The sequence below is a fragment of the Cibotium barometz genome, chromosome 11 (assembly GCF_041138505.1).
Source record: "Cibotium barometz isolate CiBa-2024 chromosome 11, ASM4113850v1, whole genome shotgun sequence".
Taxonomy (NCBI): Eukaryota; Viridiplantae; Streptophyta; class Polypodiopsida; order Cyatheales; family Cibotiaceae; genus Cibotium; species Cibotium barometz.
In genome coordinates, this window is record NC_141056.1 from 58,780,045 (window position 1) to 58,802,711 (window position 22,667).

The following is a 22,667-nucleotide window of genomic DNA, read 5'->3' on the forward strand; positions in this document are numbered from 1 at the left end:
TACCTCCATTTCAGTACTCCCTGGATGCACCCTCCCTCTCTGTCACACGGGCAGAGATTACCAGACTTATCAAGCAGGACTTGACTCAGCTGGACACTAGGAGGACATGGATACAGCCGACACACGAGCTTGGTACGAAGATGGCTTTCTATAGATATCATCTTCTCCAGCTCACGGAGGATGGGTTTGTGATTAGACCCAGCTACATGGATACTCATCTTTCTCATGGGGTACAGTGTGCTATTGGTCAGATGCGCACATCCTCACACCAGCTAGAGATTGAGACTGGCAGATTCAGAGGAGTACCAGCTGAGGCCAGGATTTGTCAGTTGTGCCAGATGGAGCCAAAGACAGAGTTACATTACATATGTCACTGTCCAATATATTATGAGATACGAGGCCGTTTTCACTGCCTGTTTCAGAGAGGGTTTCGGACCACTTTCCAGAGTCATGAGATACCAGGATCAGAGATGCCTCGGATTATACTTGGTTGGAGCTGCGTAGACATAGAGAGGGTCTCTTGAGAGGGAGGGGATCAGAGAGGGAGAGACACCGACAGAGGCAAATTATAGACTTATTTCGACCAGAGATTGAGCAGTGAGGCCAGCAATCATTGTAGCTAGCCCCAGAGTATAGCCGCACCAGAGGTACACTGATTGATCGGGCTATAGAGCTGGGGCGGTCCAGGCGCCCCAAGATGAGAGGCCCATCTCGACACCGGCGGAGACTACAACAAAGGATCAAGACCATACTAGCATGGCATGGGAGGCGTCCAGTCAGAGTACTCACCATGGACATTGAGGATATCTGCCATCGACCGATGAGAGACATCTTTGGATAGTGATGTATATGATGCTTACCTTTGTTGCTGGAGTTTTCCTTCCCAGATGTTATCCATTAGGAGCTCCTAGTACCTTACTTTTCCTCATAGTTGCTGTTTCAGTTTCAGTTAGTTGTTTAGTTGTTTTAGCTTTTCTTACACAGACATTGTATCAGATCCACCAATTGTTGTAACCTTTTGGTCTCATAGATCATTTTGGCCTTTTGAGGACGTTAATATATCATTTCATTTCATTCTCTCTCTCTCTCTCTCTCTCTCTCTCTCTCTCTCTCTCTCTCTCTCTCTCTCTCTCTCTCTCTCTCTCTCTCGTGATTGTGTACTTGGACTATGTGTGGATGTGTGTTGCTGCTGCTCTACAAACCCTAGCGCAACAGCTTTTGAGATCCATTATCGAAAAGGATCTACCAATAAAATAGCAAATGCCTTGAGTAGGATTGGACATATGAATCAACCTTATTCAATTTGTCCTTTTTAACTCTCTCAAGGGCGTGTAACCAAAAGATAGATTCTTTAGTAGAGTCTAGGATGATATAGCTCTGGCTGAGACGACCCCTATAAGCATTAGATTGCGGGAGTATCCTATTCGGAATGGAGTTGTCTTCCGAAGGGGAAATGTCTATGTACAAGATGTGGATGGTGCGAGGAGTCGCATCATATTTAATGCCTTTTGCACTACATCTAAGGATACTAAGGACTGAGTGTTTGGTAAAAAGAGATTTATTCGGACCAAGATGAAGGCTCATGTCGAACAATATATTTGAAATTTCCAACAATGCCAAGTTAATAAAGAATGCTAGACATTGTAGCTTGCTCATGCCATTGGAAATACCTTAAAAAAATGGCACACTTTCTATTGATTTTGTGGTTGGATTACCAGGGACATCGAGGGGGAATAATGTCATTTGGGTGATCGTTGACAGACTCACCAAATTGACTAGGTTCATCCCTACCAAAGAGAAAATATAAATGTGCAATTTGCTCATTTGTTTGTTGAGAAGCTATTTAGCCTTCATGGTTTGCTAGTTGATATTGCCAATGATTGAGATCCTATGTTCACTAGACATTTATGGCATGAGGGGTTCAAGAAATCTAACACTAGACTAAGTATGAGCTCATCTAACTATCCTGAGTCTGATAGGCAGACTACTGAACGCGTAATCAAACCATGGAAAACATGCTACGTGCATGTCTCTGTGAAACAATTGGATTGGGAAGAGTATCTTCCGTAGCAATAGTGCTTAGCATGTTGCTAATAAGATGAGCCCTTTTATGTTGATTTTTGATATCAACCTAGATTCTTGTGGATGATATATCAACCTAGATTCTTGTGGATGATTGGCTTACCAAAAGTTCAAGTTGGTCTGGGTTGATTTCTTGAAACGACAGCAAGAGATGCTACAGTTTGCAAGAGATAGCATAAAGAGTACGCAAGATAGAGCACAGTTTTATGCTCACCAAAAGCAATCAGCTAGAGTCATGGAAGAAGAACAATGGGTTTACTTGAGAATCGCAAAAGGCTCTCAGGTAATGCGGATTGGAAAAGTCTATAAGATGTCTCTGAGATTTGTTGGACCTTATATGAGCTTAAAAAAAGATTAATGAGAGTGCTTATAGGTTACATCTCTCAGATAGAGTACGTGTGCATCCAGTCTTTCCTGTTGGTAGACTGAAACAGGTGCTAGGTGCAAGAGATAACAAAGAGCTTTGCGAGACTTGAGGATCCATATGTCTATGTTCCCCATGAACCAATGGCTATTGTGGATCATAGGGATCACACCCTTCGGAATCGAATTATTCTTAAGTGGCAAATGGAGGAATCCTACGTATAAAGACAACACCAAGGGAGAATGTTGCTTCACTTAGATGCCAATATGTAGATTGTCTCCTAGTCTTCCTCTCGCTAGGAGGGGGAGAATGTTATGTCCCATGATAAGACATATAACGTGGCAGGCTAGCCATGAACTTGTCATAGGGCTATATAGTTGGGTTTGTGGCTCATTTGTTGAGTGTTCCATGAGTGGACTATACCTTGGAAGAGGGCCTCCCAAGGAACCTAGCTTGTACTAGCCCACTGGTTAGTCGCACCAATGACGGTCACGAGGACTAGGAGTGCAAGGTATGGGACACACATGCCTTGAGGGTGCAATCTAGCTAGTGTTGCCTTGACCTCTAGCTCAGAGGTGGCTTACCACTACGTGTGGTTTGGATCTTATGGTTGGACGGCGAGTGCTAGCCGATCACCTCTACTTTTCCTTTGTTTGCATGATCGTGTGATGATTGTATGTGCATGGTTGTAGTGGCTTGTATCTGCTTCTCGAGCTTACAACAAACACACGTGTAAGTGGATTCTTACTATGGCTTTCACAAGTGACCCCTCATCCCAAAAGGGGAGAAATGGGAGAGAGATGGACGTGTGTCAAAAGAGAGCCCACACTACATTGAAACGAGGGGGGCTCTTTTTGAAAAGGTTTGACCAGTGAATACATTTTATTGAGCCGGATTGAAAACCTTCTCATTGTAATTTGAAGAGGAAATTGACCATTTTGAGAAGACATTTCTCTATAAATTTTGCAAAATGTAACTAAAACTTGAAAATTTTGAAGAGGATTCTTCTCCTCCTCCCACAAATTTGAGCAAGCTCTGCACAAATTTGAACGAGTTCTGGCCTCAGTCGAACCTATCTTTTCCCGAACCCTGGGTTTGACCACCCCACAATGAAACGTACTAAGGTTCAAGCCACTACTTACCACCTGCCACATGCCACAAAACCTGTCAGGAAACAAGTTCATGCGCACAATCCAGCGGGCCATCTCCCTGGCCCCACAAGACACATACACATCATGCAGGCAGGACAGAACATAGCATCCACAATGCACATGCACCATGTGACTTGGAAATCCCCCATTTTCAATCTGTTGTAAGCCTATGATCTATCCCCAATTGGAAATGTCCACTGGCTAGAGACACTGGAAGGCGGTAAAGACAAAAACTAGGGCTACGCCAGAATGTAGAGTAAGACTGCCAATTCTTAGGTTATTTTGGAGTAAAAAAGTTAAATTCAAACCAAAGAGAGGTTACAACAGCCTTCTAGTTCCTGCTTCCATCTTTATGCAGCAGAAAGCTCTACAATTCATTATAAAAATGCCTTAACCAGTGTAGGACGGCCTTCTCTTGAGAGCCTTCATGCTTCTACTGTCTGTGCTAGCTTCAGATCGTAAGGAGATAAAGTTCCAGAGTTGTCTGCATCAAGTGAGACAAACTCCTTCAAGATTTCCACGACATCTTGCTCCTCAATCTTGCCCATCTCCTTCAACTTGTAGACAACAAACTCAGAAGCACTGCATTCAAGGAGCATTTAAATTCAGTCAAGTATCTGTGAGAGACCAAAGCACGATCTTTTTTTTTTCGTGAAATGACCAAAGCACGATCTCTCTATTTAACTTGAATAAACTAACCTTACAACTCCATCGTTATCCATATCAGCTGCCTCGAGGTCTGAAAATGTGGTCTTTCGAGTGAGCACCCACTGCACCAGTGACTGCCTCCTCTCTTCAGTGTACAGCTCTGCTATATACAAGAAGAACTGGGCAACATTTACTGTGCTGATCAAAATCCAAACCACTGCAAACGCCCGGCCTCCAGTAGTTTGAAAACTAATATCTCCATAACCTAGTGTGGTAACCGTCACGCAAACACAGTAAAAAGCTTCCACAAAGCTCATTCCTTCTACTTCTATCATAACAAGCAAGCCGATGCCAAAGAGCACCAGAAGTATTGCCCCAGCTATGGCCACCTTCAACCGAACCCTTATTATCTGATTTGATCCACTGAAGTCTGTATAATCAGAATCCTGGTTGTTGCCAGACAGAGCTTTTACTAGCAGTAGTTCCTGCCTTTCTACCAGAAAGTCAGCTGCACTGCCAAGAAGCAACCCCACCAGACCAAAACCCACAAAAACAAAGGCACAAGTGAAGAGTTTTGCAGGAACTCCATTAGGCACGAGGTCTCCATATCCAACGGTTGTCATGGTGACGATAGAGAAGTAAAGGGCATCTATCAGAGAATTAGTTCTCTCTCCTTGGAGATCCTGCTCCATCGCATAGAAACAGGCCATCCCAACACCCAAGTAGATGACAAACAGCACTGCACCTATTAAGATTGTGAATTTGGCATCATAGTTTTTGTTAGGCTTGATGGCATTTTCATTTAGATTTATGTTGGGGCTGCTTTCATCCAATTCAGGGGCACTGTGACAGTGCCGGATCTTCTTTGCAAGCTTTGAGGTGTGTTTTCTATTGTTCTGCTTTCCACCAGATAAGTCTGACAGCAGAGGTTCCAGTTTTCCATTCTTAGAAGGCATCTTCCCCTTCTCAATCCATCTAACAGATGGTAAGCTTTGTGAGGCCATGCTGTGACTAATATTGCAATTTTTTATGAAGCTTCTTATATCACATCAAACACTCTTCTGAAGTCCATGTGTACACGCCGGTGAGACAATAATGCTGCAACAATGGAGCCAGAAAACAGGCAATTCAATCAATTGCCATCGAGTTGTGCATGTGTATATCTCTATACAAGGAGATCCAAAAAGTATTAACATTGTTCCCAAACTCAACAACCGGTTTTTTCTTTTCTTTTGTGGGTTGGGGTGTGTGTAATGTTGTTGTTGTTTTGTGTGGGTGTGTGTGTCGGGGGGGGGGGGGGGGGGGGGGGGGGGGGTGGGTTTGGTTCAGTCAAAAGACCATTGGGGGGTTTGGTTTAGTCAAAAGACCATTCAGGCAATCTCCTAGCCACAAACTATTCACGGACTGCCTGTGCCAGCTTCCCACACATTACTACACCTCCAAGTGGATCTCAGCAACAAAATAGCTGGTATGACGATCAATGAAAAGCTCCAAGACTCCACCTTTTATGTGAACGGGCATTGCAACAGATCTCTGCACGTGAGATGCAGAGGTCCTTCCAGATGCAATACATGTCAAAAAAAGGAGCATTTTTAGGCAAGCACAAGGGGGATGTATACCAGTTTCATGAGTGTGGATAGAAAGGAACTATTAGGGAGAAGCAACCACCTACTCCCATCATTAGCCCCACAGTTTGGGAAGCCTGTGTTCATCAACTTTATGACATCCATCACCAAACCGCACAAGATATGTCACACATCCCATGACCCAATTAGCCACCCTTTTTACAACCAATCAAATGTCACCAAAGCTTTATTAAAGATGCAGAAGGGTAAGGCGAACGACCATAGGATTGCTAAAGAGCTGGAGCTCCTGCGAGTGCCCTTCACCTAACGCCCCCATTGCTCTGTGCCAAGCACCTGTCGCCACCCCCTCCCCCACTTAGGTGATTAGGTAATAATCACACTCTATCAACACCCAAATAAAAGTAGCATCAAAAAGAGCACCAATTGCATTGAATTGAGTGCACCTAAGATCCTCTCCACTTGTATCCCACGAGTTTTAATGGTTGTCCTGGAGGTGTGAACATGCCCAAAACTATGTGCTTGACATGTCTAGAGAACTTAGAACCTAATTGCCTGTCTAGAGAACTTAGAACCTAATTGCCCAATGTCCCCAAGGTTACATACAAGATATTTTGGTGTATAATTTCAACACCCTCCCTCAACAAAATATCCATGGCTTCGAAGATGGCAATGCTAGTCCTAGTTACTAGTTACAATGTAGTTTATGATGACCAACCCGGTGCCCATATGGCATAGGTCTTACTCTAGTTGGTTTACAATGCCAATTATGATGCCAGATGCTAAGCTCTAGTTATGCTTACAACAAACCTAGGATAGAGGGGTAACCAACAGGTAGGGCTAGATTCTAGCTGGTCTAGAATGCCTCGTAGTCTTCTACAAAATTAGCCTTAGTTGAGGCCTCTGCTTCATGCTTTACTTCTTCTTCTTCACTTGCATGTTAAGCTTTATGTGCTTTGTTTCGATAGAAGAAATCCTGATTTCGTTTTCCATAGAAGTTACAAGACTTCTTTGGAAACTTCTATTGTGTACCTTTGAAGGGTGCCTTTGACTTCTTAAAACCTCCCTTGTTGAAGAAGGCTCCCTCAGTAATAGCTTGCCTCTGCTTGACCTTGTTGCCCTCATCAAGTAAGGATGCTTCGACATCCATCAGCTTTTGAGCTGGCAACTGTAGTAATAATGTTACTAAACTCCTCTTGGGGTAGACTCTTCAAGAGTATTGCTATGATAACATCCTCCTCAATAGTCTTCTTGATACGTGCAAGCTAAGTAAGAATACTTTTTATATAATTAAGGTGAGTTCGAAGAGAATCACCTGGATTCATTTTCAGTTCAAAGAACTTTATGAGAAGACTGATCTTTGAGTTCTTTGACTAAGCCCCAAACAATGTGTCAAGAGTGTTCCAGGCTTCATATGAGATACCATTTCCATCTATATGATGGATATATATATATATATATATCACTGAGACCCGAGGCAATAATTGCCACTACCTTCTCATCTTTGCTTATCCAAAAGGCCGCCTCCTCCTTGGTGGTAGGCATTTTCTCCTCACCATTTGTGACTCCCCATTAACCCCCTTCTAATTAGAGTAAATTTAATCTTTGTCGGCCAAGTATGGAAATTGTAACTCTCAAATTTATCAACTTTGGGATTGGCCATGACTCTGGGTAGTCTTACCTCTTGGATAATCAATCCAAGGGTAGCGTCTAAGCCCCAAGGCCCTCACAATAATATTAAAATGATGCCAAAAACCTCCTTCCCCATATAAATGCATGTACGTCAGTGACTAGTCGCTCACGCCCTTGCCTACTCTCTATCGAGCATCTACGTCTACACTTCTTCATTTCTCTCAGCTCGTCTGACTATGCAATCTTCCCCTCACATATGCCATGCTCTTGACAGAATTTGTTGAGCTTCTTATGTGTTATCACTAGTAGCATTTCATTTCTGACTGCCCAATGCCCAGCTTGCCTCTACTTCATTATTATGGCACTCCTAACATCTGTCGTGTCCTCGCTAGTTGAAAAATTCTCTAGCAATAGGCTTGCCACTTGGCAGACAAAGTTGTAGCCGCTTTTGATGCAGGAGGGGCTATGGAAAGTCATCTCTGAGGAAGAAAAAGGCCCTAAACTACAACTGTGGCAACAACACAACCAAAGGGCCATCGCAATCATAGGCCTCGAACTTGCAGACTCACTAGTGCATCACATTGATTTCAAGTCTACAGCCAAGCAAAGCTAGCCAAACTGGAAGGTATTTTCGGCGTGACAAAATCACAAACTCTAAAGTCTTTTTGAAGCTCACATTTTATGATCTGAAAATTGGTCATTACTTGGCCAAATTATATGGCTCTATATTGGAGTCGGAGCTGAGCCGAAGGGCAGAGAGGCATGGTCATCGAGCACATGGACAGGCTAGCTTCAGGAGAGGATTTACTAAAGATGCACAGAAATGCATTCCCAAAAGATGGATCAACAAGGTCTGTTCAAAAATTATAGTGTGGTCCTATGAAGACACCATCTTTTGAAAAGCATCTATACTTTGTAACCTTTATCGATGACTACTCCAAATTTGCAAAATTGCATGGGTGTATCCTTTGAAGGCCAAATCTGATGTATTTGCATGTTTTCAGCATTTTGTGGCACAAGCTGAAAAACAGACAGGTTGCAAAGTGCAGACCCTCCGTACAAATCAAGGGGGGGAATACATGTCCATTGCTTTCAAAGCATTTATGGCAAAGAAAGGCATAAAGCATCAATGCACGATGCTATATTCTCCTCAGCAAAATGATGTTGCCAAGAGAAAGAACATGTCTTTGATGGAAATGGCTAGATGCATGGTTAAAGGCAAAGGATTGCCTCACAAATTCTGGATGGAGGCAATAATGTGTGCTACACGTATTGAATAGATGCCCTACCAAAGCATTGAAAACCATCACGCCATATGAGGCCTGCTTGGGAAGGGGTTGCATGGGACATAATACGTGCAACATCGACTGGGACGCATGGACGGCGACCTTGCAGTTAGCCTCCGGCCAAGTTACTGTTCTTATGACAGATGAAGAGCCAGTACCTGCTGCTCCCCCTAAAAAAGAGGCCGCCCATCCTTTCAACCACATCAATGCCTCTCACACCCTCCCTGCAACCATGCTCGGCAGCAAGCCACTCTCATATCGCCGTTTCACTAGCTGGCTGACCCACCAATCCACACTAACCCAACTAACATTACTAATAAAACTAACAACACCCCACTAGGTCTGCCATCTCCCCATTGGATACCTAAGAAGCTTCTCGCAGCACACGGTTATTAATAGGGCGAATCTACATTGTGGATCCCCGACGATCCAACCCTCCCCTTCAACCACAGGCACCCAAAGCTCCTTGTCCCTTGCGTCGGCAACAAATTCGCCAACCAGAAGCCTATAGGGTACATGACAAGCGCAAGCCTAAACGCTCTCCACGGCACTCCAACCCTCAGTCAAACCCTCTACTGTATACAAAACCAACCCCCCAGTGCCTAAACATCTCCTACGAGCCCAACATTTCTACGCGGGCAACCATCATATTTGGATCTCCAAATCTCCCCAACCTCAAATTCCACCCCGTGTCACTCAGCAATCCCCTACCTTTCAATGTAAACCAAATGTGACCTCTGCCCTAAAGACTGCCCAAGAAAAAGGAAAGCAGAAGCTTTACAGTGACACTATAACCCCCATTATGCCGCTAACAGAGCTAATGAAACTCGCGGCGGCGCCCGGGGGACTAGGGCCTTTGACACACTTGTTGATACCATCAGTGCATATTAAAACACTTAAACATGGCCATAGCCTTAACACATCCATCATCACTTTGCATAAAACATAAAAGCCGGACAAAACATCCACAAATGCTGAAAATGGATCTTGCACATGTGACACCACATAGAGGCCGGAATGGGCCGACCCCCCCCTTGGAGTATTTTATTACCCAAGGAGAATAATATCATGTGCAAGCTTTGAGGGCCTTACTCTCCCCACGGGAGATGCCGGATTATCCATATACAAATGCCATAACACAGCCCAACACGAGGCAACCAAGCCAGAACATAGGCTATAGAAATGCCGAGCCAATAATATAATCCATATACCTCCGTGTGGGTACTGATTCTTCCCCAAAAACCACGGGTCTTCATGCAATAGAGCTGGTACAGCAAGTACAACTCTCCATTCAACCGGTACAGTGGGTACAATGGCTGGTACAGTTGGTACAATGGGTGGTACAGCAAGTACAACAAGTACAAATGCTGGTACAGCATGTACAAAAGCTGGTACAGTGGCTGGTACAGCAGGTATGTGGCTGGTATAGCCGGTACGGTGGCTGGTACAATAGGTACAACAAGTACAAGGGCTGGTACGGCCAGTACAGTGGCTGGTATGGTAGGTACAAGGGCTTGTACGGCCAGTGCAGTGGCTGGTACAACAAGTACAAGGGCTGGTACAACAAGTACAATGGCTAGAAATCATAATAAATGATTAAATACCCTTGCCTTCAGTATTTCTTCGCGATGGAAGCCTCCAAAACAATCCCCAACAGCCGGTATTCTTCATGGGCAGCCTTCAAGAGAGAGAGAAAGAGAGTAGCCATCATTAGGGCAGCCTGTAACGGTGGTAGAGACTAGTGTGCAGCAAGAGTGAAGGCAATGAAGGGTTAGGGTTTACAGAAGGTACAAACAGGCGTGGAAACCAACACACATAGAGAACACGACTTCAGTCTGTTGCTTGAATAATAAAAAAAGTGAAGTACAATAGCCACATGATAGTGACCCTAAAGATAAGTGTTCACATGTCCGGCCATAAATGTGCCGGGTGGACCAAAACACTTATAAACTGCATATAAGTGAAACTGAGCTAAACTAGGGAAAAAACCTCCACTAACTGAAGTAAAAAGTGCCCCAGTAATCTACTGATGATCACTAGCACTCCTCTGGGTGCATACACAGCATAAAACCCAACAAACCCCCCTGGAGTGATATGTGATCACTGTACATCATCCACCAAAAGGAAACAAATTCAAAGCATTGCGGAATGCTTCAAATTTCGGACGTGGTAATGCCTTGGTGAAGATGTCTGCCACATTCTGATCTGTAGGACAGTAGATCAGACTGATATCTCCTGCCTGGAGTCTCTCCCGAACAAAATGATAGTGAATCTCAATGTGTTTCGTGCGAGCATGAAACACAGGATTCCTGGCCACAGCAATGGCACTCTGACTATCAGTATAGATAGGTGTAGGCTCCTCCACTGAAATATCCATATCAGTCATGAGACGACGCAGCCAAACACACTCAACAGTAGTAGTGTAGGCTGCTCTGTACTCTGCCTCACAAGACGAAGTGGCCACTGTGGTCTGTTTCTTGCTTAGCCAAGAAATGCATGAAGAGCCAAGAAAGAAACAATTTCCACTAGTGGAATGTCTGGTATCAAAATCACCAGCCCAATCTGAATCACTGTAAGCGTGTAACTGCATGTCACCCCCCTCAGGATAAAGCAATCCAAGAGACAAGGTACCCTGCAAATAACGGAATACACGCTTCACAGCTTGCCAATGTGACAACCGTGGGCTGTGCATGAATCTGCTCAACTGAGAGACTGCATACTGAATATCTGGCCTTGTATTACACAAGTAAATGAGGCACCCAACAGCCTGAGCATATGTAGTGGCATCAAAGGAAACACTGTCATCTTGTAGTGACAGTTTCATCCCAGGCTCCATAGGAGTATTAATAGGCTTGCAATCCTGAAATTTAAACTTCTCCAGAAGTTTAGCAACATAGCGTGATTGCAACAACCCAATGCCTCTGTTATCCTGCACAAACTGTATGCCCAAATAGTAATGTACAAGGCCCAAGTCAGACATGTCAAATGTCTGTTGCAGTATCTCCTTAAAAGCTGCAATTTTGTCATCATTTGATCCCATGAGCAAGAGATCATCCACATAAAGACTGATGACCAGCAGATCTGTCTCTTCTTTCTTTACATACAGAGTGGCTTCTGATGGACTGTTCACAAATCCCTGAGTGAGTAGAAAAGCATCTATTTTTGCATACCAAGCTCGTGGAGCTTGTTTCAAACCATACAAGGCCTTTTTCAGCCTGCAAACTTTCCCCTCATGACCATGTTCTGCAAATCCCATGGGCTGAAATACATAAACTTCCTCCTCGAGGTCCCCATGTAGAAATGCAGTCTTTATGTCCAACTGGTGAACAACCCAACCACGATGTGCAGCCAATGCAATGACACACCTAAGTGTCGACATACGGGATGTAGGAGCAAATGTCTCCTCATAATCAATGCCCTTTTTCTGTGCATAGCCCTTTGCAACTAGACGGGCTTTGTACCTGTCAATGGATCCATCTGCATGTCTTTTCAACTTATAGACCCATTTAGTACCAATTGCTTTCTTGCCTTTGGGCAGATCAACCAAATCCCATGTTTGATTCTTTTTAATAGAATCAAACTCATCCTGCATGGCTTTGTTCCAATGCACATTATCTCGTGCATCCACAAATGAATCAGGCTCATCATCATCCTGTAAACTGGCTGCCATAACCAGATTCAAATCCATGATGTGTGCATGCTCATTGGTCCTTGTCTCCCTACGAGTACGACCAGCAAGAGGACCCTCTAAATGGCTGTCCTGTAATGTCCTCAAATACCATCTAGGTATATGTCTGACCTGTGGTGCCTGCTGCCCCATATTTGGTTCAGCTTCTGGCTCATTTTGCTGCTGAATTTCTGCACCACCTACATCATTTGCTGGCTGTCCTGTACCCTCATTAGTTGGATCACCAACTGTGGAATGAAATTCCATAGGTAGTAGACCTTCAAACACATCATTTTCAGCCTGATTTGCCTCATAACCAGCCATGGATATTTCTGATTTTTCATCAAAAATCACATCCCGACTAGTGAATATCTTCCTGGATAGTGGGTCATATAACCTGTAGCCCTTGCTCTCACGGCTATACCCAACAAAAATGCATTTTGTGGCTTTATCATCCAGCTTCCTCCTCAACTCTTTGGGTATGTGTGCATATGCAAGACACCCAAAGATACGAAAATGCGATACAGAAGGCTTGCGGCCATGCCAAGCCTCAAAAGGAGTAATAGAAACCAAAGCCTTTGTGGGACATCGATTCAAAATATGACAAGCACACATTACTGCTTCCACCCAAAAGATATGTGGTAGCCTTTTTGCCTTTAGCATACATCTGGCCATCTCCATGAGTGACCAATTCTTCCTTTCTGCAACCCCATTCTGCTGTGGAGTGTAAGGAGTAGTATACTGATGTTTTATACCTCTACTCCCAAGAAAGGAATTCAGCATATGTGACATATATTCCCCCCCTCGGTCAGAACGGAGAGTCTTCACCTTGCATCCTGACTCTGTCTCAGCAAGTGCTACAAAGGCCAAAAATGCATCATATACCTGTGATTTCTGTGTCAAAGGATACACCCAGCATATACGAGAGAAGTCATCAATAAATGTTGCAAAATAGAAGCAACCACCTAATGACTTCGTCTGCATGGGACCACAGAGATCACTGTGTATAAGTTGCAACTTTGCAGTTGCTCTTAGAGCCTGATCACGTGGGAAGGAAAACCTGTGCATTTTTCCCAAAATACATCCTTCACAAATGTGATCTGGAGGCTTCTCCATGAGAGGTAGATCTGTAAACATATTATGTCGCTGCATAAGCATAAGACTACCAAAATTTACATGCCCCATGCGAGCATGCCATAACTCCGCATCAACCATAGCTGGAGTAAGAGTGAATGCATGATAAGCAGACTGATCCACTGGCTGAAATGCATCCAACTGATAAAGTCCATGACATAATGTACCAATAAGCATCAAGGTCAAGGCATTAGCTTTGTCTCTGACCATGCATTTATCATCATCAAAGTGGACTTGCATTCCACAATGTGCTAAAGAAGAAATGGACAACAAATTCTTCTTTATCCCTGGTACATATAAGGCATCTGTAAGGCGGAGAATGGAGCCATCAATGGCTGTGAGCTGAATCTCCCCAATGCCACGAACTGGATATGAAGCATTGTTGGCACACTGAACAGTTTTGCCAACAGGGGCAGGGCCAACATGACTAAACAAATCCCTGCGAGATGTGATATGCTTTGAGGCACCACTATCAAAATACCAAGTACATGCATGCTCTGTCAAACTGAGTGCCTGTGAAGACCAAGAGGCATCATAGCTGCATGTATAAAAACAGTAATCCCTGTCCTCAACAAAAGAAACAGTCTCTGGAGGAGCTTTAGAAGCATCATTAACAGACATCCCAGCTTCCTTTGCCTTCTCTTTGGCAATCCTCTTCCTACATTCAGTGATGTAGTGACCTGGCTTCTTACAGTAATGACATTTGCCCTTCTTCTTGGGCTGTCCATCACTTTTCTTGGTATCCTGTGAAGAACCACCATCACCTGAGTTTTGATTTGCACTCTTTGGCTGAGTTTTTCCTTTCCCCTTTTGACCTGTAGTAAATGCTTGTTCAGCATTTGTGTTCATATTCATATTCTTCCTCATTTGCTCCTCTTGTAGTAAGAGAGCAACAAGTTCCTGATACTTGAGGGGTTCAACAGCATTCCTCATGCTGAGGTTCAAAGAGGTATGAAAAGCCAAGTAAGATCTTGGCAAAGAATGCAAGATGGTGGACACAAGTTGTGTCTCAGGAATAATCTCATCCACATTGATGAGTTGCTCTCTCAAATCCTGCAGCTTGTTTAAGTGGCTAGACATATCATCTCCTTCATTCATTTTCTGATTTTCCAGCTCTCTTTTCAAAAATGAGATCCTAGCCTCATTAAGAGCAGCATACATCTGCTCCAAAGTCACCCATGCATTCTGTGAAGAGCCAGCTGAACGAATATGAGGTATAATGGACCTCTGAACTGACAATGCAATGAGTGACAAAGCTTGTGCATCCCTGGCATCCCATGTCTTTTGAGCATTTGTTCTTTGAACAGGCAATGGCTGTCCTGGAGCCTGTACCTGTTGTCCTCGTCCACGAGCACCCCCTTGGGGAGGAGTCTCTGGAGCCAATGGACCTGGACGTGGTTCATCACCACTAACAAAATCCCAAAGACCTTTTGCCACAAGCACATTTTTCAGCATAAAACTCCACAAGGAGTAGTTCGTGCCATCCAATTTGTCTTCCTTAGACAAATATGTGAATACATCACTTTGCTGTTGATTTGCCATTATGCTTTACGCACAATGTTGTACCTGTTTACCAAAAAACCCAATAGCAGAAACCCTGATAATAACTGTACTCCACTGAATACAGTTCACCCAAATATGCCTGCACTCTCAATCCTCGGAATGTGCAGCTCAATGCACCAATGACTGAGTAGAGCAGCAAATGGCGTACACAATGCCAAAATGCCCAAATTTGCTGCACCCAAACACTTCTATGCTGAGCAGTAGTACAGTCGACTGTATTGTGCAGGTACACAGCAACTACAGTCGAGGTGCTGTACGAAAGCAGGTACGAAAGCAGTACGGAAGCTGAGCAAGCAGGTACAGTACTGAAGCAGAAGGCTAAACTGCAGTCGAATGTTGACGTAGCAGATTCTGGTCGGCTGTACTATGCAGGTACTTTGACTGTACTATTGCAGTCGTGTTCTGTACTGTGCACTGTACGGAGCAGGGCGACCAGTTCCACAGCAGGTCGCCTGTACGGCTGTCTACACAGTCCTGCGCAGGTTTGTACAGAGGCGCAGTCTGCGAAGTAGGTACAGTATACACGTGCGCTGCAGTTTCAGATGTACGTTTCAGGTACAGGCGCTGACAGGCGCAGTCATTCGAAGCAGGTACAGAAGGCGCACAGGTGTACGGGGCAGTGTGGGTATACGGGGCAGCAAGCGCACAGTTGTACTGGTGCTGTACGGGCAGCAGCAACAAGAGCTTGGCAGTGTACGGGCAGGGCAATGCAGAGCTTCAATGCTCTGATACCAATTGAAGGCAATGAAGGGTTAGGGTTTACAGAAGGTACAAACAGGCGTGGAAACCAACACACATAGAGAACACGACTTCAGTCTGTTGCTTGAATAATAAAAAAAGTGAAGTACAATAGCCACATGATAGTGACCCTAAAGATAAGTGTTCACATGTCCGGCCATAAATGTGCCGGGTGGACCAAAACACTTATAAACTGCATATAAGTGAAACTGAGCTAAACTGGGGGAAAAAACCTCCACTAACTGAAGTAAAAAGTGCCCCAGTAATCTACTGATGATACTAGCACTCCTCTGGGTGCATACACAGCATAAAACCCAACAAAGAGAGCCTCCATTAATGAAGAGAGAGGGCTCCAATTTATAGATTTGGGCCTCCCATGAGCTAAAATGGCAAGAGAAGGCTACAATGACAAGTGGAGAGCCACACAATAGCTGAAGTGACAAGTGTGAGGCCACTAGTCTCACTTTGATCCATTTTCTAACAAGTGTCAGGCTACTTGTCTCACTTTGGTCCACTTTCTTGCCACATGTCCCAATCTAAAAGATGGGTCCTTCCATAATCTTTACCTCTAAAAATATCCCAACTAGTAGACATTCTGTCATAGGCACTTTGCCAACTCTTGGTATCTGCTCAATTCCAGATGTAATGACGCGAACAGAACTTCCATCGGATTCGGGCCAAAAATAGCAACTCTCCTAAATTTTAGGAGTATGGTCCTTTGTATTCTAGGATAATCCCCCATTCCCAAAGCTTGTACTTTCCAAATATTTAGACATCCTAGAGTCCACCATACTCCTTTCATACTGGGAAATGTCTTGGTGACATCCTCCCCAACTTCTTAGAAATTGTCCACAACTTTAAGCTTGAAGCCATATATTCAAGATATAATCATGTCCCATCAAGTAGGCGAGACGAGACAATCTCAAAAATCCAATATAACTGAAGAATCCATGTCCCAAAGAAATGGATGAGACTAAATAAGTCTCCATAATACCAATATCAAAATCATGTCCCAAAATAAATGGGCGAGAATTCCATGGAAGATATGCTAGACACATGCACAAGAGCCAATTGTGTCTCAATCACCAATATCAATGAGATACTCATATGCCAATGAAAATCACCAACCACGTGCTAAGACACTTAAATAAGTGCCATGCATAAGAAACTAGTGCCTCGCACAGAAACATGTGCTATGTACACAAACTGGTGCCATTCAAGAGCACAAACCATGGTGACAGAAAAGCTGGTTCTCCATAGTTCTGGCAATCCTTTCTCCCAATCCCAACAATTCCCATGTTCTCCCATACAATCCCAACTCTGATCAACAAGCATGGTGTGGAAACAATGAAACACTCACTCCACAATCGCAACACGAATCCACGTGTATGGTGGAGTGTTCATTGAATTGCCCTCTCACAATCCCAACATGAATCCACATGCATGGTGAGATGAACAATGAACCTCTTGGCCTCTGTATGGGAAGATAGTGATTCTAATATGGCAGAAAGATAAATAAATAAATCCATGTCCCAAATAAAAGAGCGAGACAAAACAGTCCCATAAGTCGAGATATCATAATCATGTCCCAAGTAAATGGACGAGACAAATCAGTCCCATAAGTCCAGATATCGTAATCCATGTCCCAAGTAAATGGGCGAGACGAATAAGTCTCCTGCCAACAAGGCATCGGTCCACATGACCCTTGGCATAGACATAAGTCCCGTGCCAACCAGGCGTCATGTCCACTTTACCACTTGTACTCCGTGTTGGTACTCTGACCACACACCTTGGATGAGAGGTGGGCTCAAGTAACAAGATAAAACAATCACTCGCAAGCATAGATAACCTGATGTTCCATAAGCATTTCTGCTACACACAGTTTATAGGCATTTCGGCCACCAACACACACTACCCTCTCCACTGCCCATGTTCCCTTTCATCTGCTCTCTATTGTTCCACCCACACATGGTAGAAACAATCTTCAAGAGGGCACGTAGGACAAGAGAACACTACACACGGCATGTTGTGCTCGACACTACCCTTTGAAGTGTCCCCCCCACACAAGCCCTTTTCAACTACTAACTCCATCTGCTCTCTATTGTTCCACCCACACATGGTAGAAACAATCTTCAAGAGAGCACGTAGTACAAGAGAACACTACACAAGGTATGTGAACCATAAGTTTCATAAGTCCAATGCATCCCAAATAAAGGGAGCCATAAAGAATAATCCATCCCAGTAAAAGGGAGTCATAAACATAATCCATAAACCTGAGGATGGATCCAAATCCCTACAAAAGAAGTCCAGGAATCCATAGACCTGTATATGTAGGCATATGCTCACTTATGGTAGTGCTATGTGTGAACAGGGCTTAACCAAGGGTACTTTTTCCCATGTGGTTTTTCCCCTTGCACATCAAGTGTGAAAGGACACTCTAACATATAATATTTTGTACTTCTATATTATATGGATGTGGCACACATGCAAGAGTTGACTTGCATTTTGTGGATACCACACTTTTGGCTCTCTCTCTCTCTCATTTCTGTGTGTGAGCTTCTCTACCCTGCACCTAACCCTAATGTGCAGGTTTGTGTGTGTGAGTGTGTAAGTCCAACACCCAACAATTGGTATCAGAGCTGGGAGCTGGAAGCTGGCCCTGAAATTCTGCTGCTGGAGGAAAGCCTGCAAAATTCCGTCGACGCTGTGTTTTTTCGTCGCCTGCGAACTTCCGTCGTCGTCCGTCCGTGGATTCCGTCCAACGTTTCCGTCGCTGCTCCACCGTCCGGCCACCAGAAACGGGCGGCACTAGTGGGAGCCCACCACCACCGCCCAGCCTCGCGGGCGGCACTGTCTCTCCAGCCGGCGGTGACACTCTACCCAGATCCTCTGCCTCTCCGTCCATCCGACGGCGCTCCTATCCGGCCGCCCACAGACGCGCCGTCCCGACCACCCGCCCTCGCCGTTCCAAAACGGGCGACGTCCTTTGCGCCGTCGCGGGTCCGTTCCAGCCACCCGCCCACGCCGTTCCGTTCCGGGCGACATCCTTCGCGCCGTTCGCTGCTCCGACCTCCGCACGCAGCGCCATCCTGCTCCATTCCGGCCGGCATGTCCGGCTCCGACCTCCACTCTCGGCCAGCCCGTTCCAGGCTCCCCTGCGCCCTCCCTGCTGGTCCAAGGCCGTCGGCGGGTCCTGCCCAACTCCAGCGCCGCCTCCGTCTACTGTTCGCACCCTCTGACCTGAGCGCCCGTCACCTGCCCACAGCTCCGACCTGAGCGCCCGACACTTGCCGACACTCTCCAACGCCGTGCACGACTCCAGGCCACCGGGTCCTGCTGCAGCTACTAGCGCTTGCTCTCCGCCTCAGGCAGCTCGTCGGCGCACCTCAGCCTGCCCACCTCGACACCTGCAGCTCCTCGACACTCTGCATGCCTCCATATGGCTGCCAGTACTGCCCACACGTGCAGGTACCTTTGTTTCAACAAACAGCAAAATTAAACAAAGTAAACAAAATAAGCTCTGCAACAAGCACTCCGCTCCAGATTCGACAAATTTGGGGGTTTGCCAGGAAAATTTGAAAGCTTGCAGGTGGTACAGGATTCAGGCAAATTGGGGGATTTCTCAATTTGAGGCAAAATTGAAAATTGCAATTTGGGGGTTTTCAAAATTGAGGTCAAAATCAGCAAATTGAACCTCTTTCATTTGCAGAAATTTGGGGCTTTTGTGAAAATTGGCCAATTAGATGCACATTGAAGCGATTGGAGTGCATAAAAATTGAGGATTTTCTGATTGGAGCATGTAATTGGGCATTACAGCTACGATTTGTCGCGTATGTCTACACATTGTGTGTAATGGGACAATTTGGTGCAGGTTTACACTTGCTTTGGTTTGCAGGCATACATTTGCACAAGACATTTGGTTACCTAGCAGTGCACATTGGTGCTTGGTTTGCTTGCAGATATATTTTGTTGACATGGCACAGAATGCTACAGATGTATTTGGTGTGCTCACCCAGGAGGACAAGCTGGATGGATCTAACTACTCCCTCTGGAGTTTCATGATCCGTAATTTGCTGGTAGCCAAAGGGCTTTGGGGCATCGTGTGTGGTGATGACACACGCCCACTCATTTTTGGATATTTTCTTTTATTCTTTGGATTTATCTCATCCCAAAACTTAGATTAATCCAATTGGCCCATTGGAAACTTAATAGGACCATAATCCAAAAATTTCTGAAACTGTGGACCCTTAGGCTAAGGTCCTTTATACACATTTTCAATTAATTCCAAATGCACATTGGAAAGTTCTTTTTGAATTTCTCTTTCAGGGGAATCCATTTTAGACACTAGGAGAATTTTTATATCCAAAGATACCTCAATTTAGGACTATCTCTCTCTAGAATTTTTCTCTCTCTAGGCCAAAACAGGGTAGAACAAGATCTTTCTTCTGTTTCAGAGGGGAATAATTTCAAGAACAGAAGAGGAGGTTCTTAAACCTTTACACCTCAAAAGCTGGAGGGAGAAATCTTACATGGTGTGTACGTGTGTAAGCTTATGGTCTGTGTGCTACAATGTAGCCTTGTAAGCTTGCGATGTTAATTGACTGTCATGTCATGGAGCTTGTAATGTGTCAGAGTCTTACAAATATCTTCCGTCTCACTTGTAATACTTCTGGAATGGATCAAGGGACACACTTGTCATTACTCATCCTTGTTGTGTCAACTTTTACTTTGTAGTGAATGATTATGTTGTAGTTCTGCTCATATGTGCATGTTAAGTGAGAGCTGAGTGAGAAAGAGAGTGATGCACACCCACTGCACACAAGCCTGTCCACGAGAGAGAGGTCCGAAGAATTCCTAGCAACTACTTTAGAATTGGTGTTTGAACCCTCAACCTTGGGCGGGAGTCCTCATGGCTCCCACGGCATTGCCTGACTAGTCTGCCGCCCCAGACTGTTGTCTTGCCATTCCGCTTATAGGGAGATTAGCTAAAAACATCTGGCGATCCTGCTGGGGAACTCACAACAAACCTCTCGGTGTATAAATCTGCACCATTGGGAAAGGGTAAGAGGGCTTTGAAGCAGACACACAGTGAAATCACAATATGGAGGGAACCTTTTGGAAAACTCAACATGAAGAGCTGCTCATCGCACAACCCAACCACATTCAAGCATGCCATTCTCATATAAAAGCAGCCAGAAAAGGTGAAAAGTAATGCCTCGCAAAAGACCCTCTAGAAAGCACGCAGTCAGGAGTACTTCACATCGTCAAGAAGACAGTGTGGAAATAGCCGCTAACCCATGCGAGCAAGAGAAAGCTGGGAGCTTATGCACAGAGCTTGGCAACGTGATTGGGGTCGAACAGGGGTGCCCTCTCTCTTCGACTCTTTTTAAGTTACATATTAATGAGACTTTAGATTTTATTGACTACGGGAATTTTTGGTACAATACGATACCGTACGGAAATTTTTGATACATTACCGTACGGGAGTTTTTGGTACGATAAAATATGGTTTTTTTTCACTTACAAACTATGAAGCTTCAAGCTTGAATGTGAGGAAAGGTTGGGGGGGGAGGAGTCTAGAGTGCTTGAGGAACCAGAACATGGAGATGTGTCTCTCCCAGTTGAATCTCCCAATTGTCTCCAAAAAAGAGCCTACCTAGGTAATGCGATACCAAAGGTCTCCCAGTGTAGCGTTTATGACTAAGGGACCATCCTTGTACAAATACGGGCGGTGCATCTAGGGTGATAGGTTTAGGGACTCCTCTATAGATCGAAATGGCCCATTCCAAATCTCCTCCCTCGTACATAACTTGAGGATCTGACTGTCTAGCCTACCTATACCAGGGATCTCCAAGTGATGTAGCAAGATTCTCTCATCCTACCAATCAAGTGTACACTACCAGTCTACCTTGCTATATTTTTTAGGTATATTGAGTGGACACGAAAGTTGCGAAGTATTGCGGGCATTTGGGATCTCCATTGAGCACGATTTATATTTCTTTTGAGCATTTGGATTTTACTTTCTCTAGTTTGGGAGGGGGGGGGGGGGGGGAACTCGTATCATACGAACCGTACGGTACGAATAGGTTCGTACCAATACGAGAAACAACCATGGTGCCAATTACCATACGAAGTACAAGGAATTCTTCTTCCTCGGATTCATTAGAGCTGTCTCGCTCCATAGATTCGTGCATGCCTGCCCCGAGGCATCCTTCCATCCAATCCTTCAGATCATTCCATAAGCTTGGGCTACCTCGGAGCAAGGTGCCGATAGGGATTTGGATTTGAGAAGAGAGAAAGAAGGAGAGACTTGCAATGTCTCTTGGAGCTGGGGCTGTCCCGCGAGGAAGGTTGGTTTGGCTTAGTCTTAAGCTTTTTTTAGTATAAGGGATGGGAATGGGGATTTCAATGCTCGTTCTCTTGAGATGGTCATCCCCCAGGTTTCTACGATATTCAGCCACCCTGTCTCCCTACTGGGGGATAGCTACTGCAGTGGAAGCTACTGCTTCTGCTAGCCTTTGTGGAGGTGGTTGGTCTGGGAGCTTTCCACGATATACTTGAGCTTCTTCCGCAGGCCTCAGATTTGAGACCGATGGGCATGGTTCAAGATAGGCTGTAGTAGGCTCATCTTCCATTTGCGCTTGGCAGTCCCTGACCAACTCTTGGGCTGCCAAGAGTCTCTCTTTTTCCTCTATAGGGTTAGGATATTCAGTGAGCTTTTTCAGTAGTTGGTGCGTGTCGATAGGTTCTTTGGCTCGGGCAGCAGAGCGTAGCAAGTCGTCTTCTTCAGATAAAGAAGTTGACGCATGAGTTGTCGTG

The 22,667-nt window shown here is 44.9% G+C and overlaps 1 protein-coding gene across 3 annotated transcripts in view; it reads right to left on the bottom strand.

The window, feature by feature from the left end:
- Nucleotides 1-3,734: 3,734 nt before the first annotated feature.
- The window catches only part of KCO1 (Outward rectifying potassium channel protein), a 57,708-nt gene continuing 38,775 nt past the window's right edge, over nt 3,735-22,667 (bottom strand). For all 3 annotated transcript variants that reach the window (XM_086804582.1, XM_086804583.1, XM_086804581.1), the window contains 2 exons: nt 4,297-5,343; nt 3,735-4,179 (listed from right to left, as the gene is read on the bottom strand). In XM_086804582.1, coding sequence (XP_086660708.1) covers nt 4,023-4,179; nt 4,297-5,249 — 1,110 coding nt within the window. In that variant the 5' untranslated portion in view covers nt 5,250-5,343 and the 3' untranslated portion in view covers nt 3,735-4,022. The remainder of the gene's footprint in view (nt 4,180-4,296; nt 5,344-22,667) is intronic.